Here is a 19073-nt window from a genome sequence, read left to right on the forward strand (position 1 = left end):
GAGCAAGATGAGGCTCGACACGTCTGTGTTTTTTCACATGACAGACAAAACACTGTGGCCACACGTCAGCTTTGGTCATTGACTCTTCGACATGAGGTTGCTGAAAGCACACTTTATATATAGAAAGCGTCTTCTTTCTCTCTCTGTCTCTCTCTGTCTTAAATATGCACAATTTCTAGGTTTGAGAAAGCAATCCAAGGCAAACAGCAGACCAGTTTATGCATCAACACAAATCCAAAACTCCCGACGCCATCTTTTAAGGAATGCTGTAACTTAAACTTGACTGGCATCTCAACGGTGATAATAAAATTCAAGAAAAAAGGGGGGTACTGATTAAATTAACCGACAAACATAAGCATATATTCAAGTAACTGCAGCTTAGTATATGATTCATATGACAAATAAAATACAGGGAAGTTGTTTCCATATCTAATTTGTTTCCAGTAATCACACCCAGATAACACAAAAAGGTGACAGTGATTGAATGTATCAATTATATGTATCAATTTTTTTGTTTTTTGTAGGATTCTGTGCATATTGACTCTCATGTTTACTCATCTCAGAGTGTGTTGGTATTTGCTCAGTGTGCAGTGAATGCATCGCTCTCCCTGTCCGTTCCCTCATCACTTTTATCTCCTCGCAATTCATCCTGTCCGGTCTACCTTGAACACAGCCGACGAATTAACTCTGCTATTACGCTCCACCTCCCTCTCACCGTTATCTCAATATTCCTGTTGATAGTAAATCACCCGGCGGCTTCACTCATGTGCTCCGTGGAAATATATTTCCTACAGGGGCCCTCAATTTGAGACAAGCTTCATGTCAATGTCAGGGTACTGGACAAGCTATTTTTTTCATTACTGCTCACAGTCTACCTGAAAGCTACAAAGGGAGTTGTATAAATCGGATATAAAATGGAAGAGGTGACAACTATGATGAAGAGGACCTCAAGACTCAGACTGTACGTGACATAGACTGACAAGATAGTCCTAAATGTAAATCTTGATGAAATGAAATTAATGAAATGTTCATTTTACAAAATGTATTTGCGCACAATAATTTAAAAAAAAGATTCCAAATGCTCAAACACGCCTGTCATGCCATAAGGTGTCAACAAAACATTAAAAACCTGAGAAGAAATGACATCATTTCTGCATTTTGCATTATCACAGAAACCAGATTTTTGATAAATCTATACTGTATAGGATGTGTACTGGATCCTGAAAACTACTGATCCGACCGTTCTACTATTGGCATCCCTGAGTCACATTTATAGCAGTAATCATATCTTAAAACCAGACATCAGTTGCAGGCAGACAGTCACACTGTGCGATGCTAAAACCCTTCCCCTGATGCTCTTAACGATAACATCCTCTGTGCTGATCCTGCCTTACCCTACTGTCGCTGCCCTTTCCACAGCCCGTTCACCGGCTGGCCCTCGCCCTCCGGATGATCGCGTCTTATCCATCAGTGGAGAGTGAAAGGCCTGAGTGTTTGGGGGCGGGGATTTACCTTCCATTAATGGTTGCTGCCTCAGATGGCTTGGCCTTTACATGTGACTCACACACACACACATACATACACACTCAGCCATCTACAGCTACTTCTCAACAAGCTACTGGTAAGAGTGGTGTCAAGATTAAAGAGCAATTACGAGCTACTCCCCCGAGTGATAGATTGGTAGTGAAGTCAATGTGACGGTGACCCACTTCTAAGAGAGAGGAGAGGGAAGAGTGGGAGAAGCGCAGAGAAGAGAGGAGGATGGGAGATTTGGAGGGCAAATAAAATCGAGAGGCATGAGAAGAGGAGAGGAAAGGAATAGAGGAAGCGAAACCAGACACTTAGAATAAAACTGTGTGTGGAGACCAAATATACAAAAAAAAGATGATGAGGAGAGGAAGGCTGACTATTTTTGGAGTGATCATCTTGTGTTGGCTGAAACAAAATTTTGCCATTTGGTGATGATAATGAGTAAGTTAGGTGTCATTTTTGCCTGTGCAGATGTTCGACTGTGCTGTGTGCCTATATTGTGTGTGTTTCAGCCTCTGACTTAACTCAGATCTCACTAGAAACTCAAGTTGTTTTTTTATCCCTCTGGTCTATCCTCATTCCTCTCATCACTGTACCTTTTTTTTCCCCCTTTTCACTCAAGTTGAAACATTTTTAACTTGTGCTGACATTTCTTTGCATCACATAACTCTTCATCTGCTGATGGCACACTTAAAGGTTCCCTTTCGGAGCGTTTTAAATCTAGTAGCAATCGATTTTGTCTGCGTTGTGTGACAAACAAGTACATGCATGCCTATACTAAACAACAGGTGGTGAGAAATCTGTCACTATTACTGGGATTACAGGCACTTCATTTAATGCTACACAGTGTCACAAATCAGGGTTTAATCTCGATGCCACAACTGTATTCATTCAAGGCATCGTGATTGATTGAAGTGAGCTGATGATCGTGGTAAACGTGGAACACACGCAAGTGCAGATGCATGCACAATATTACCGATAAGCTTTTCACAGCCTATGGGCACCATAATTTTAATCCCTTTGATGATTAATAAAGCTCGGCTCATTGTGGTGAGAGAAGCGACAGCTGTGAGTATCACTGGAGCACGGCAAAAGGCTTAATGGTTGTTCTAAGTGCTAAAGATATAAATGGCGAGACCTTGTGTGAGGATTGTACAGGTCAAGCCACCTTTAACTCGCATGAGATAACATATAGGAATAGTTAACAGGATGTAACAGTTGTAACAGGCTGAAGTCCAACTTTGGCCACTGACCACATTTATCCGCTGCCTAAACTTAATTTAGCTGAGGTTACACCACCATCAAACAGGTGGCAGCAGCGAGTATGTGGTGGCTTAGACCTGACCAACAGGACATCAAATCAGAGAAAGACTCAGTCCTTCACAAGCCCTTGGTTCAACACTTTCAGCCAACTGCATGCAGTAATGCTAATTAGCTATTTTGCTTTCCCTTACTGCTTCTTCAAATATCAGCATCAGATCCAGCATGGATTCAGACAGGTGTATCCTGATAAATCCAGAGTCCCATCAGAGCTGTCTACAGACACTAATTTCACAAGATCAAAGTTTGATGCTTTATCGTCTGGAGATTGTCCTCTGTCCTGCCAAGTTTATAACTGCTGCTTTTAGTTTTACCTGCTTAAATGTGCCACATATTTGTTATAGTGACACCACATGCATGCATGGAAACATTTAAAATGACTGAAAGCAGCCTCTTTAATTATAAAATCAGAATGTGCGCAGTGTGGAAGTTCACCGGCTGCAGATATGCCTTTATATATTGGTGTTTGGGATATGTTTTCTAAAACCAGAGATTTATGGTCCTGAAGAATTGTCTCAGTTCATGAGGGAGCTTAATCATCATCATAATCCTCAAAACTAAAATTGGATTGTTCAGATAACACAAGCTCCACAAACTCCTCAAGGAAATTCTAATTTTCTACCTTTCCAAACCAAAAGATTGACGGCATAATAATCAAGTGTCTTCAGCATTAATTCTGATAAATGCATGAAGAGGGACTTCTGCACCAACTTCTGCATCAACATGGACTATCTGGGGCACACAAAGCTTTGGCTCCAATCACATAAAGAGCCAGTAATCCAGTTCACTGAAAAGTTAACAACAGGAAACAGTGGCAGTGCCAGCATCATGCATCACAGTCTGTGAAATGACAGAGTTTACAAATGTCACCTGACAAAACCTCAACTAGATTTTCAAACAAAGAGATAACAAAACCCAACTGAGATAGAACAAATCAATAAATTCATACACAGAATATTTTGCATACTTTGTTCTCCGTCCCTTTCACTTTTGCTCACACATCACAGACCAAAATCATTAAATCTGCCCTACACAGATCACATACTCTCTTCAGGATCGTGAAGATCTTGATCTCATTAAGCTCAATTTCCTGCCAAATTATTCTCTTCCATCTTCTCAGAGGAGTTGTTTTAACCAGCCAGAGAGGAGAGAGGAGAATGTCTCATCCATCTCATTCTCCATTTGACCAAACTGTACGGCAGCCAAGCGTGGTTTGGGCTGGGTCGCAGCAGAAGCTCCTGGGTAATAGGGTTTGAAGTAAAGGCTCATTACCTCCTCTATTTCCTTCCGACTGGCTAAAACACACACTGCAGGCCTTCTGGGTAATTTTGAAACACAGGCTGGACCCAGATGTGTGTGGGGCTCAGATGAGCTGGAGTCAAATGTTATGCTGCAGAAAAAAATAGAAAGATTTGCACATTAGGTTGTATAAAATGAAAGATCTACACAGAGGAGTCTCTCTGAGATATTTAACATACATTTACAAATGTACCCTCCCTCGTTGTCACATTAGTCACTTTAAGTTCTTGAAATCAAAATAGAGGTATTTTTTAAAGGCCATTTCATTACCACCAATATTATTCAACTGAATTTAAATTAATAAAAGGAAAACCCCTTGAGATGAAACATTTAGACCTGGAAGATAAATCGATTAGACCAGCAAAAAGAGCAGTTTAGGCAGTTTGTCTGATTGTACAAAATATGTACACTTAAAAGCATAAAGAAATGTGCTAAAACCAAAGAGATTCAGTGCTGATCGAACATGTTTATGCACAGATAATTTGTTGTTTTTAATCTATAATCGAGAATCATCCTTTTTTCTTTGTTCAGTCAAACTGGGTGATGTGCCTGTCACGATCTGGGTTTTTGGTTTGGTTATGATTCCTCTTGTGTCTTTTTGTTTTGCCACCCTTCTTCCTGCTCACCCGTGTTCCTCCACACCTGTCTGACAACAGCCTCATTAGCCCTGCCCTGTTCACTGTGTTTTTCCCTCTTGCGCTCTTGTTTCCTCTCCTGATTGCCCTCGCCTGTGTTTCTCCACCTCTCCCCACCTGCACTTCATCCCCTTGTTGGTGTAGTTTGTAGGTCCAGTCTGTGTGGAGTCACCTGTTGTGCTTCCCTGAGCCTGCTGCTCAATTGTCCTGTTCCCATTGTTATCAAATAAACGTCCTGCAACTGGTCCACCTTCTTCTGCTTTCAGTGTTACAGTGCCTTTACATTTAAACCTCCATCTGATTGGAAAAACCTTTTTTAAGGAGACCTCAGGACAATTTTCAGCTGTGTTTGGGTCATCAAAACCAGGTCTTTTTGGTGGGAACATCTGACATCTTCAGTCGTGTTCGGGGCGACTAAAAAGAAAGGAGATTCAACCCAAAACACGATCTTTTTCTAAACCTAACCAAGTACAAGCTACTATTAGTACTATTTTCCATTATTATAATAATTCCAACTGAATTATATTATTATATCATATCTTCTCAGATGCTTTTTCACTGCTGTGAGCACGATAAATTATGTTCCTGCGGCTCCATTGCACAATTGGGCAAATAAACCACAGTTTTCTACGTGAAGTGTTTTTGCCACTTGTGTAAACGGATGTAAACAGGCACGAATGTGTAAACATTAAAGTGGGAAAGAGGACTGCGGTTGTTATTGGAAGCTCCCAGGTGAGACCACATGCCAGCTGTGTGAATGTAAAGCAGGGGTGGCGATGACAAAGAGCGTGCTTTACAAGCTCAAGTGCCACCAAAGTCCAAGCTAATATCTGAGGCGCGCTCATTCGTCCATGAAGCTGAAGCAGGTCAAAGCGATGAGCTCAGTCTCTGTGCAGCCCAACAGGCTCTGATGAAAAGAGCAAGCCTCTCTCATCTCGGCTCCAAACAATCTCCCGGAGCGTCTGCCTCGGGCCGAGGCATGTTGACACTACACAAGCCAGGTGTAATGGAATTGACCTCCCCCGCCAATCCGCTCCCGTTTCACGAATAGACACATCAATAACATCCGTTACGCTAGGCCAGTGCAGCACGGACTGTAAACTCAGCATATTGTGAATAAAGGCCCGGCGGCTGCAGCAGCAGGGACACACCTCTCTCTCCTTGAATATGTCTTTTTCAGCTGCTGTGGACTTTTATATTCAATACAAACACAATACCAATGTGGTGGTTGTCGTAGATATTGCCGCTGTAGCTGATTCTGGGTTTTGGGGAGTTTTAATCACCATCATCACTGAGCAGGAGAGTGAGTCACTTTGAAAAGATGATGGACAGCAACAAAATGTTGTTAACAATTAAATTCCAATAGTCATTTTTGGGGGTATGAGTATTTGTTTAATTGTTGAGATTTAGAAGAGAAGCTTTCAGCAGGGAAAAATGACCAAATACATGTCTGCCAAGTGCATTTCATCCATTTCTTTCTGTGAAATTAAGGAGCTGAATGCTTAACTTAACTTATCAAAATGATTTTTTTGATTTTACCAGCTACCAAAACACTAGACAGCAGATGTACAAGCCACTGGATATTTCTGAGGAAAGCATTTATCAGGGTCCATTTCTGGAGAAGGGAAAACACTGTGTTTTACAAGAACTTGGGACATCTCCAGCCATGTTTTTCGTGACCAAAACAGGAACAGGAATTTTTAGCCAAACATGTTCTTTTCTTAACCCAAACCCAGTGTTTTTTGTATGTAAACCTAACCAGAGCATAAGCACAGCAAAGTCACAACATGATTTGAAAATTTAACCTAAAGAAACAACGTTTCAACATAATGAAATATAAAGTTTTATCCTTAATATGCAAATACATAAATTGCCAACATGTCTGCGATGAATGAACTGGTCGTAAGAGTGTTTTTTGATGGAGGGCGCCGACCATCAGCGGGGCCCATTTCATCTGACAGGGTTTATTAAGTCAAGGTGATGAGCTGCAATTCCAGACAGCAGGGGTTGTGATGGCAGCCACGTCTCCTGTCAAAACTGATTAAGGTATCAGAGCTCATGTCTGGGGAAGGGGAAGCGAGGGTTGTGAGAGGGAAAAAAGTCAACAGTCAGACGACGACAGCCCTGTCTCAGTAATGTCTCAATCATGGGACGTGAGCACCCAGATGAGGGGGGTGGCACGAGGAGGGTGAGGAAAGGAGGGAAAGGGGTCAGGAGGATGGGATGAGGACGGGGAAATGAGAAAACGAAGAGCGCTGCCCTATCACAGAGATGACTCCTCGACAGGTGGGCGTCCCCCTGGGGTTCTCTCCAGGGAGATAGCTTTTGATGTAAAGTCAAAAACTGAGGAAAGGGCAGCGGGTCAGGAGACGTCTCATGCAGGGAGGTTTGATGGTTTCTGGTGTTTTGGGAGGTGCGATTCAGTCATTTTCCTTATGTTCCGTGGGTCTTTGGTGTTTTCTGTGGCCTGTTTTTTCTTTGGTGGTCAACGTTTTGGGAGATTTCAGATGTTATTGGTGGATTATTTCTGTCTTTGTTGGGTTTTCCGTGTTTTGAGATGGTTTGTGATGCTTGTAGGAACAATAGTTTGTAGTGTGTGATATTTTGGTGGTTACTGATGATTGTGGTGGACATGTCAAAGCTGGTTTTTATGTATTGAGCCGTTATGTATTAACGCTGAAGAAGAAGAAGAAGAAGAAGACGTTTGGGCTGAACTATGGATGTAACAATTAAAATCAGAACAGCAGCAAGAGCTCAAGGTGTCAGCCTGGCCTCCAGATTCCCCAGATCTCCGTCCAACTGAGCTCCACTGGATGCAGTCTGAGCCAAGAACAATCCATGGGGGCCCCAACATGGATGGGAGTTGGTTCTGGCACATCCCGTGGATGCTCAATGCTCACTTCGCTTGTCAGTTGTTTTAATGTTTCGGCCGAACAGTGTAGATACACACATGAATTACTTTTAATATTTTGCATAAATTGATTTTTTTTAACATATGTATATATATTGTGGATGTCCATAATGACATTTTTACTACTTATTAGTGGGCTGTGCTCGCAAGCCCACTATGGACACCTCTATAGCAGAGCTATAGATGAAATCAACGGTGAAATTGTCAGTGGCGCTCGCTGCCTATCTCGACCCATCTGGTAGTGGTTTGTATTGAGGAGATTTTGTGTTTTGTTACAGTTTGGTCACAACTGAGAAGTACTCTCAAACCATTAAAACATCACATCATGTGTTTGGGAAATGTATCTGTTCGGTGATATTGGAAAAATAAATATAGGCATAAATCTGTGCTCTAAAATATGATCTCAAGCCTAAACATGCATATATAGCAAACTGAGCTGCCCAACCAGAGACATGGACTGTAGCTGTGTGTGTTGATTCTTTGACCACATGAGATGTTCAAGAATCAGAACATCCCAAATCATTATTTTATCGAATTAAAGGGGAAACAGCAGCTTGCATCAGCAATATTTCATCAATCTGACGACATGCTGCATTGATTCTCTCTGTCCACACAGCTCCCATCAATGGATCAACGATTTCAGGAAAACACTCGTTCATTCTGAGCAGCAGCATGTCCTGAAAATACTCTTTCATGGCAAAAGAAGCTTAACTTAGCAGTGTAAGAGGCTGTGCTGTGTGTTTACCTCCTGTTTTACATGCCAGCTGGCTCAGATGAATAATCCCCGACTCATTCAACATGTAGTAGTTTTGGTAAAAGTCAGGAAAGCAGTGTGCTTTTTAAAGTACACAACTACACAATTTTTTAGGGCTCAGATGAGAAGGGGCAAAGACAAAGTGTGATGTTACAAATCTGGTGTTTTGTTTTTCAGCCTCTCCAGATGTCTGGCATCACAAATGTTCCGCCACATGTTGGAAAACAAGCTTGAAATAATCTGCAGTCTGGAGGGCCGAGTAAAGCCACGAAATCCACAGTCTGCGTCAGGTTACATAATTGTCTGCTCACTGATGGAGGTCAGGTTTAGTTTTTACTATTTCTCACTTGCTCTGTAAATCACATATTCCATGTAAATGTACAGGAAGTTGCCAGACAGTGTCTCTTAACCTGTTGGTCAGGATTGCTTTAGATAAATCAACAAAGGATTACAGGGATAAGACAGGAAAAAAACCCTTCTTGTTGCATAAAATTATAGGCAACATTGTTTATTGCGGTAGAAATGTGTCATTTGTAAAAGGTAAAGGCAGTCATGTGTAGGTGTACAAAGAATTGATCTCTGTACACCTACATCCAGGTGTTGAGTGGTAAGTCACTAACTAATATCATCAGCTCCCACACACTGTAAAAAATGTGTGGTAAATGAATTGAATGCCTGATCGATGCCCATGATGATGATCAAGTTATTCTGAACCTATTTAACAAGCACCAAATTAAATGGGGCTTTTTTAGGGCACTTCCAAGAAATTAGGAGATTGCAGGCCTATAAAGCAAACAGAAAACAAATGTCTCTTTTACCTTACTCCTTACTTTAGGTTTAACTGCTTATGCAAACCACAAATGTCAGAAACCACTTGCATTTGAAGTTCAAACTCATACATAACAGTAAAAACGGTTTGCTTTACATTCAAGCAGTTGTCAAACTAGCTGTAGATGATATTTTTTTGTAATGACAATGCATTGAATCACAATGTGACTATGTGAAAGGACCCATTGCGAATAATCAACAGAATCTGCAGCTCCCCTCTGAGATTTGGCTCATTGTTTAGCTGTCCAGCCCACAACTTAGATCAGTTCTGTTTTAGTTCAGTGTCACTGCTGCATAGCGGGCAGCAGGCAAACACCATCCTGCACTACCTGCTCTGCACCTAACAGCAGATAGACACAGCTGGAGACTAGCTGGTCAATGTAGCGATGCATTTGGCAGCTAAAATGCCAGAAATGTTCCTCAGGAGTAAGTAGAGACAGAGGTGAAAGAGAGTGAACGTTGGACTTACATTCATCAGGTGGACAGAAATATGACTCCAGGTGGCTGAGTCCCTCTGTACTTGTTGGATGTGTAAATTAGCACTGTGAGTGGTGTTAGAGTGGAAGTTATTATTGGAGTATTTTAGATGTCTGACATTTTGAGGATGTAATTTCAGATTTGTTTTCTTAACAAAACATATTTTATATTGAATCACTTCAGAGCATCCCCATCTCACCAATTTACTTTGAGAGTCCTAAAAATGGCACCTTTTGACAAGCTTTCCTGTCTAAGTGGTGATTTGACTCACGTCTTCTGATTTGATCGCAGACACCTCGGTATGGGGTTTTGATGGTAGCTCTTAGTTGCTAGGCTACATTTGCAGACAGTGAATACACTCACACTCTTTAAATATGTCTTTTGGAAACAGTAAAAGGGGGGCTTTTTATGTCAGCCACTCACTTCCCTTTGTGCTGCCTTGATTGGTTCGCTTGATTCTACTTCAACTAACCAGGGGCGAGATAAAAAGCCTGCAAGGACAAACAATCTCCTCCATACAAAACTGTATAGAATTTAAACCCTGCAAGGCAAAATAGGAGAGCCAAAGACTTCATGAGACAATGACATGACAATTACAGAATTGGGGGCATAAATCACAACCTGCGCCAACACTACTGGCTACAATAAAAGGTAACATAATCAACAAGTCCCTGACCGACACAAGTGATAACATAACCTCCTTGGTGGATGTGATAAAGTTTCATTTCTCTGACTTGCAGCACATTACAAAAGAAAAGCGAGAGAGAAGAAGTGGTTGTTTCTATATGAATATTAAAACAACTGTAGTCCACACACAGGGAGTTTTGTGTTTAAAAAGCAGAGTGCAGACCAAAAGTCCAAAAATCAATCAAGAGCCTGATCACTGCTGAGCTCCAGCACCAGCAGTGATCACACCCCTGCAGCTGTGCTAAACAGTACAATATTCCTTACTGCCCCATTTACAATGGCTGCCCGACTAACCAGTGGATCCTGGTGTATCAGTAAAGAGATGTGACACTAGTTTGCATGAGCAGGGTTCACAGAGGAAGACCCCAGGATGCGGAGACATAATTAGGAGAGACAGCCCAAGGTGCCGCCTCAGGCACCGGCTGCACTGTGCAAACCTGGCCTGAAAAGCGGAGAGACTCTGTGACCCAAAGCCATAACCCAGACTCCAGACTCGCCCCAGGCTTGGCCTGTCCATCCCTGACTTCCCCAGCTAAGAGCTCTGCTGCAAGGCCCCTGAGCCAACAGCAGAGGGAGGTGTAGGGAGGAAGAAGATCATCAGTCTTAACAGGTATTTACATATGTTGGTGTTACCATGACATTTTCTTTTTTAGTGTGAGATTCATGAGGTTGTTCCACCATTAAAACAGTTCAGCATATTTTAATACAATGGTGGATGTAAAGGGACACATCAGTAATTTATTGGAACAATACTGTTATCTAGTTCCCTTTGTTTATTACGTTTGGACCTGTACTCAAAATTCACGTGTTCAGTCTTTGTATGTCCTGCGGTTAACCTGTGATGAGCTACAGGACAGAAAACTCAATCTTCCACTTGCTGCAGTGCCCGGCATTGTGTAATGTCTCCCTCTAGAGGCAGAAGAGAGCTTTACACGTCGAATGTACATACAGTTAACCATGATACATTAAATACTTGATATATTACACGCTGTCCCTTTAACATATGAAAATGAAAAAAAAAAAGCTGAAACATTTATACAGTTACCATTCAGTTGACATTAGATTACGGAGCAGCTATTTTAATAATCATTTCTTAGTTTTCATGTAAAATTGTTCATGGTTGCGCTTCACTTATGCCAAGTGTTGCTGCTTTTCCTTTTTTATTTTTATTTTTTTTTAAATCTTTTTCACAAATTTGAGGTTAACCTGCTTACACAATGCATCACACAATGCTACTGACAATTATTACCACAACATATTACTATATAAAAATGAAGCTATTCAAATGACTGATTGCAAATCAAAATTCTCTATTTATCAATATATTCACCTGCAACCACGACTTCCTGGAACTTCCCCCAAAACAATTTTACACCTGCTTTCTTATGCCTACTGACCCACATCCCAGTAGGGTCATCGGAGAGGAGATAAAAAGCTACAGAACTCTCACTCCATCCCTTTATCCAGGAACTAAAATACCAGAAGCAAAAGGAGGAAGACAGTGAGGGCATCCTGTCTGAAGCCCCACTCTCAGTCAATAGAATTTGCGGAACAGCTTCAAAAGCAGCAGAACTTACCAGAAGTAAAAGTACTCATTAAACAGCCCAGCTGTTCTTTTTTAAAGGGGCCAGAAGAACCCTAAACTGTCATGAGTCAGACATGTTAATTAATATACAGACATTCCATGATAATGACATAAACAACTTGTGATTCCGAGAAAACAAATACAATTTATGTAGTTTGACTAGTGGGCTTCTGTAGGTTTGTGGTTATTGACAGACGTGACTAATGAATGGGCTAATTTGCCTACTAACAAAATGAGCAAAGTGCCGGAATGAGGTTGTTAAAGGGCCGCCTTTGGCCCACAGGACACCAGCTGAATAGGTATGTTATACAGAATGTCCCATTTGAGAATGATGGATTAAGTGTAAACATAATGCTTCAGTTGTCAAATGCGTTGCACAATTTACATTAGTGCTGGGTAGTTCGATCCTGACATTGCATGATAATTTATCAGCTGCTTTAAATTTTGTCTTAGCAATTTCCAGCTACAAAGTCATTTATATTGTAAAATAAAAGTTGCTGGGAAAAGGTGGTGTAGAAGAAGTATAAAGAAGTGTAAGATATACATTAAAAAGTAAAGTTAAATTCCATCATTCCTAGACCTCTGTCCGTTTTTAACCACGGAGTGTGAGCTCTTACCGTCAATCAACGATCTTTGCAGAAAACAGGAACACAGCCTGGTATCTACTTCCGGTTTCCTCCTCCCTCCTCAGTCAGCTGTCTCTCGGCTGTTTGCAAACAGATCCGTCCCGCCGGGTCCATGGTCCCCGCTCCGTCCTCTGCGGTCCTCTAGCTCCTCCACCATGGAGGCCAACGACGACAGCGACATCATCGAGCACCACGTCGAGGAGGAGATGGAGAAGAGGGCCACGAGGAGCCACGCAGCCTCCTCCTCCTCGTTCCTGGAGAGCGTCACTCCGTCCGACCGTGAGGGCCACAGCGGCACCCAGTCCTCCCACAGACTGCTGGCCTACAGCGATGCGCTCATCTCCATCATCGCCACCGTCATGGTAACACCGCGAAGTGTGCATGTGGAGGGGAGCGTGCTGCAGAGGGCTTTGACCCCATGACAGGAGGGGTGATGGAGAGTCACCTGTGTTGTTGTTGTTGTTGTTGTTGTTGTTGTTGTTCCCTGACAGGTTGGAGCCTGAGGGAAGATATTAACTCTGTACCTCACTGTTTATCTGACAGCTGTAGCAGGCTGTTGTATTATGTTTTGGTTGTTGTTCAGCTACATCTTATCTATAACGTATTTTTATACATAATAAATGAACTTACCAAATAAAACACAATACAACTGATAAAACTATTCAGAGTGGGTAGATTAGTGAAAACTGACCCCACCCTAACCAAACACCACATAAAATCATTGCCTATGCACTGCTGCATTGAGCTATAATCCAAATTATATTGGTTAATTTATAACTTAATCAATCAGTTGTTTAAAAGAAGTAGTAACAATACTAAAAATAATTGCTTAATCCTTTCATTCATTAAAGGGGCAGTATGTAGTTGGGTAATATGTAATGCAATATTAATGAGGTAACAACACAAACTCAGAAATATGTATTTTACCATAACTGAGTAAACAAGCTGTTCTCAGAGGAAAAGAAGGTCCAGAACACTGTTTGATGCTAGAAAGGTGGCAGGGTCCGCCACATATAAACAAAGTAAGACAGTATGGAAATGTGTTGTCCTTTTAAAGGTCAGTTTGTTTACTCAGTCATGAAATATTATATATATATAGTTATATAATATAGTTTGTGTATTTAGTTTGTTTAGGCATAAAAAAAGAAACAGTCGATGAAGATGTTTCTCTTCTGATAAAGGTTTATAATGCACCTTTAACCACAAGAATTTTTGTGTGAAACATTCAAAAAATCAAGTCAGACTTTCAGCAGCATGAGAAGAAATAACACTAGATGATGTTATTACACAGAGTGAACAGGAGCACTGGTCGGGTGGAAATCACATTGTCACAATGCTTCCTTTTAAACGCATTTTCCTTTCATTCACAGATATTACCTGTTGCCCATACGAAGGTGGAAGACAACGAGGTAATGTTCGACAGTAACGTCATTATTCACACTTTAAACGAAAGCTGTAAATGTCCTGCTATTCACTGGCGGCATAGTGACACTGTTCAGGCTTGGTCAAGTTTGGGTTAAGGTCAGCTGAACTTCAGCACTGAGTTTAGAAGACTTAACACGTTTTTGCTGCAACATTATAAATGAAAGGTTGCGAAATATTATAAACGTGTTTGTCTGTCTTGCAGGAGCTGAGGGAGAGTGTTCAGCTTCTGCTGACAACGAAAATAGCTGTTTACTTAATGACATTCCTGATTGTGACTGTTGCATGGGCTGCTCATATCAGGTGAGATGTAGTGTTAATAGTAGGAGGAGGAGGAGGAGGAGGAGGAAGAGGCTTCTAACAGCAGCTTTGAGGTTTTTTTTTTGTGTTTCCCGTTTGACTGTGTTTGACAGGTTATTCCAAGTAATCGTACGCATCGACGACTGCCTCGCACTGCTGAACCTCGTGAGTACTGTGTGGCCGTGTTACTTGAAGTCCGTCCTCAAGCAATAATCTGTTCAGCCTGCTGCCGTCTGGTGAGCGACACAGAAGCCACCAGACTACAGAGCAGCTTCTTTACTCAGGCTTTTAGCTTCAACTGAAATATGAAATACTGTTTAAAATCCATAATGTTTATGAATCCATATGAATTCTTTTTTTGTGTAGCATAATGTATTGGATATTTCATAGGAAGAAAGAGATTGCAGGTACATATGTAATAAATGGGCTTGTGGTTGGATCTCTGACACCTGCACATGAACTCAGACTCAGATGTTCAATGTGTGTTACATTAGTCAATGTCTGTAACTGATTTCCTATACAAATGCAGACAACTTTATATTCTAGACTAATGATCATTGTAACGTTATTCTGACTTGTGAATGAGCCCTGTTTTCTCTGGCGAGCTCGTTTCCTTCTTTCTGATGCGAAGTTCTGCTTTCGGTTTCCATTCCAGGCCTGCATGATGCTGATAACCTTCCTGCCGTACACAGTGAGTATGAGTCACTGCGGCAGATGAGCCGAATCTGAATCAAACACACTGCTTGCACAAACACAGGTTAAGTTGACTGACCTGATTCGGGGCTCTCTAATCTCCCGCGTGACTTGTGTTTGCAGTTCTCTCTGATGGCGACCTTCCCCGAGAACATCCTGGGGATTTTACTCTTCTGCGGTTGTGTGATGGTGATGGGCGTCATCCAGGTGATGCTGCTCGTGGAGCTATTACAATTCGAAACGCAAAACTAGCTTATCGCTTATTTACCTCCAGCTTCTTTCCCTACATTCTGCACAACACGTTTGCGCATGTATCTTCATCACGTGCGTCTCGTTTCCCGTAGTCGGTGATCGTGTTGTACGCCTTCAGCCGTCCGTTCCTGCTGAACGAGCAGATCCAGATCTCGGAGCACCAGACCTTTTACAAACACCACATCCTCAAAGTCATCATGCGGGTGCCCCTCATGTGCTTCATCGCCACCATCTTTTCCTTCATCTTCTTCCAGCTGGTGGGTGACATTTACTGTTTTCTTCAACCATGTAATTATGCTACAGTTTAACATTGGTAAATGATAACATTGATTATACTAAGAGGTACCAGTTTAAAGGTAGGGAGGGCGATTCTGGAGAAAGATAGTTCATCGTTCCGAGGACGTCTTGTGCCGACGCTGTGGATCGGTACTCACAGTTGAGCACCTGGAACAAGTAAACCTTGAGGCGCTGTGCTTGATTAATGATGGCTGACAAATGAACTGTTGACGCTGCATGATGACACTTTCATTTTGTCCTCCAGTCCTACGTGGTGTTGGCGATTGTCATCTTCCTGCCGTACATCTCCCAGTCTTTGAAGTGGTGTCGCAGCAAAGCGATAGGTGAGAACATTTTTTTTTTTTTGTGATGGGCAGGAGGAACGAATATGTGCCTGCTAACTGGCCTCCAAACACGCTTTGGTTGTGGATGTAGATTGAGATCACCTCGTATCTCCTACGCCGTAAAGCAAATCTTGCCCAATTCAGGTCAGGTGGAGGAGACTCCAGACTCCATGTTGTTTTACACCTACCTGCCCAACGAGCCCCTCAGCAAGGACCGAGTGGAGGCTTTCAGTGACGGAGTTTATGCCATTGTAGCGACGCTCCTCATCCTGGACATATGGTTTGTTTCACTCGACTCCCTTGCATGTACACACGTATGAACTGACTTGCACTCACACAAAACGTTGTCAACAGGGATTTATAGTTTTAAGAAAAGAGTTCTGAAAGTTCTCTTCATGCTCTTCCTCTCTGGTCACTCCCGTTCAGCGAGGACAACGTGCCCGACCCGAGCGCCGTGCAGAAGCAGTATGGCGGCAGCCTGATCGCAGCCCTGCAGGACTACGGCCCGGAGTACCTCGCCTACTTTGGTTCCTTCGTCACCGTCGGCCTGCTCTGGTTCGTTCACCACTCTCTCTTCCTCCATGTCACGAAGGCGACGCGCTTCATGGGCCTGCTGAACACCTTCTCGCTGGCCTTCGTCGGAGGTTTGCCCTTGGCCTACCAGCTGACGCACGAGTTCCCGCACAACACTCGCAACGAACTGGAGGCCATTCAGATCAGCTGCGTGATCATTTTCTTTGGGGGTATATTTCAGCTCGCTATTTGGGTAGCCGCTCTCTATAATGAACAAGAAACGCTGCACCCTTACGTGCGTTATGGCGGGCGCGAGCACGTGTTTATGCTGGCTAAGCTAGCTCTGTACCCCTGCGTAGCTCTGGGGACATTTTTCCTCACCTGTATTTTGAGTAAATTTAGCGCCCCAATTTTCCACCTGATGCAGATCACGGTGCCTTTTGCGTTTCTGGTGTTGAGGCTGTTGGTGCGTGTCGGGCTAGCTCTGCTGCGGCTGCTCTTCTGTCCCGACAGGCCCGACCCGAGGTCAGTAGTCGATGAGGAAGAGGAAGAGACAAGGGTGCCATTCAACGCTTTAGTTACCTAGCTAGCTTAAAGCTAACTGACAGAGGAATGGAGGCATTATTGCTAAAATGCTTGGTCTCTGAAAAGAGGTACTTGAAGGATTGAATTGGTAACCAAGTGGAAAAGAAGACTGCACTCTTTTCAACTCTAAACTGGTTCAGATCTTGAGCAGGATTCAGAGCAGATGGGATTAGATGTGACCTCACATGGTGAAGGCAAAGTATGGACGTTGTAGAGAAAAGGCACTCAGCCAACAAATACAATTATGAAAGATACTGACAGCCAAAGCCCATTCACACATTTGTTTTTTTTTTTTGTTTTTATTACATGATGCCTTGAAAAATATATTGATGCTATTTTTGATTTGCGGATAATCAACAATCATCTTCAAAGACTCAGAGGCTAATGGTCCACTTTAATTTATGCATTTTGCGATCAAATCAAAACTGCTGTGAGTATTCTCGTTGTTTTTAGCTAACTTCCTCTTTGTGTTGCATTTAGAGATCTCCTGCCCCCTCTCTGCATCGGCACACGATGGTAATCCGCAAACAGAAGGTTTCCGCTCGCTGCATGTTGACTAGCAGACAGGACCGCCTCTTCATAGAGTTCGCTGTCCTGATTGGACAAAGGGGGCAGGAACACCAGAAAATGTGTTAAGTCTTACTGCAGAGGGAGGACAGACAGAGGTATACAGAGCTATTCAACATTATTCTAGTTTAAAAAAATATATCACTTACAGCAGCTTTTAAGTCTTGCATTAAAAATGTTACATATCACTGGAATAGGGCTGATCAACCCCTTAATTTCACAAAAAATAAGTCACTTAAAGCAGCTCTGAAAATTTCTGTTTTCAGGGATGCCTTGAAATAATGTAAGCTAGTTTATGCGTGCTGATTACACCTCGCCCTGAAGGTTCAGTCAAACAGACCAAACAGTTTTTTTTTCATAATTATAGTTCAATTTCTGTGCCAAGTTCAGTCACATGAACAGTCCCTCCAACTGTTAAGGTTTTAATCCAGACTTAATAATTATTGTTTCAACTGGGGAAAAGTCTCAAACCATGTTCAGACAGACAGACAAATGTATGAACAAGAGCTGATGGATTAAAAAAAAAAAAACTTTTTGGTTTTCTCAAATTTGTCTCCTTTTGCCCCGAGGTGACCTGTTAAGCAAACAAACTAGGTTTTAGTCTGTACTTTTTGGCACTTTAAACATTGTGGTTAACGGTTATGGCCATAAAAGTTCCAATTGCACTATTTTGAAATACTTTGATTCAGATCTTTGTGTGTAAGGCCCACTGGAATGTAATATCATCTTTTTCTGACACAATGTTGTTTTATTTCTATGATTATCTTCTAACTGGAAGACAGTGCACTTAACTTGATGTTTGAAGGTAGAGAAAGGCCAGATTGCGCATTGCTGTTGTTTTCAGTTTGTGATATTGTTAAACAGTTTGATTATCTTATTTTTATTTTATTTTTGGAAAAAGGTATTGTTATTGCATTAAACTGACATCAGAAAACCTCAAGTTACTTTAATTGTGAAGTGTTCCTTTTTTAATGACGTTTTTAAAATCAGTTATCACATTTGTCCAGAAGGGGTCACTGTTGTTTCTGTTAAATAGTCCTGAGGGCTGGAGCCATTTTCATGACTTTGATGATGATGTGTTCTGCTTTGTTGTACACTTGTGTGTTGGATACTGACTCAAAGGGGACTTAGATCTGTGATGCACTTTAATGGAAACCTGTCAGGTGATGGAGAAGGTTTATTTTAAATTGCTTTTGTAAATTCCTCCAACATGGTTTGTTGAGACCCTCTCTGAATATTCCCATTGAGAGATTTATGTTCTCAGTGCTTAGATGTTTTCAGTCTGTAATGTCTAGATGAGTGCCAACGCTGCATTTGCTCTTTCACACTGTTCAAAATCTTTTTTTAAAAAATAAAATGTGAAATTGAACTGTCATGCTTTGTTTTGTGAATAAATCTGAAGTCATTCCTTCAATGTTAAAGTGAATTATGTCTTGTCATTTATGAACAGCACATTAAACACACACAAT

At 41.9% G+C, this 19073-nt stretch overlaps 1 protein-coding gene and 1 long non-coding RNA gene across 2 annotated transcripts; one reads left to right on the forward strand and one right to left on the reverse strand.

The window, feature by feature from the left end:
* Window positions 1-1776: 1776 nt before the first annotated feature.
* LOC119018954 lies at window positions 1777-12783 on the reverse strand. Its single transcript, XR_005074898.1, has 2 exons — window positions 12644-12783; window positions 1777-4240 (listed from the first exon to the last, which is right to left on the reverse strand). It is a non-coding gene; the product is annotated as an uncharacterized LOC119018954 (long non-coding RNA).
* tmem175 (transmembrane protein 175) lies at window positions 12780-19025 on the forward strand. Its single transcript, XM_037097053.1, has 10 exons — window positions 12780-13014; window positions 14023-14061; window positions 14280-14377; window positions 14488-14539; window positions 15030-15065; window positions 15191-15274; window positions 15412-15576; window positions 15861-15939; window positions 16084-16219; window positions 16366-19025. The coding sequence occupies exons 1-10, from the start codon at window positions 12808-12810 to the stop codon at window positions 17036-17038; spliced, it is 1569 nt and encodes a 522-aa protein (XP_036952948.1). The 5' UTR covers window positions 12780-12807; the 3' UTR covers window positions 17039-19025.
* Window positions 19026-19073: the final 48 nt, after the last annotated feature.

The sequence above is a fragment of the Acanthopagrus latus genome, chromosome 5, assembly GCF_904848185.1.
Source record: "Acanthopagrus latus isolate v.2019 chromosome 5, fAcaLat1.1, whole genome shotgun sequence".
Classification (NCBI taxonomy): Eukaryota; Metazoa; Chordata; class Actinopteri; order Spariformes; family Sparidae; genus Acanthopagrus; species Acanthopagrus latus.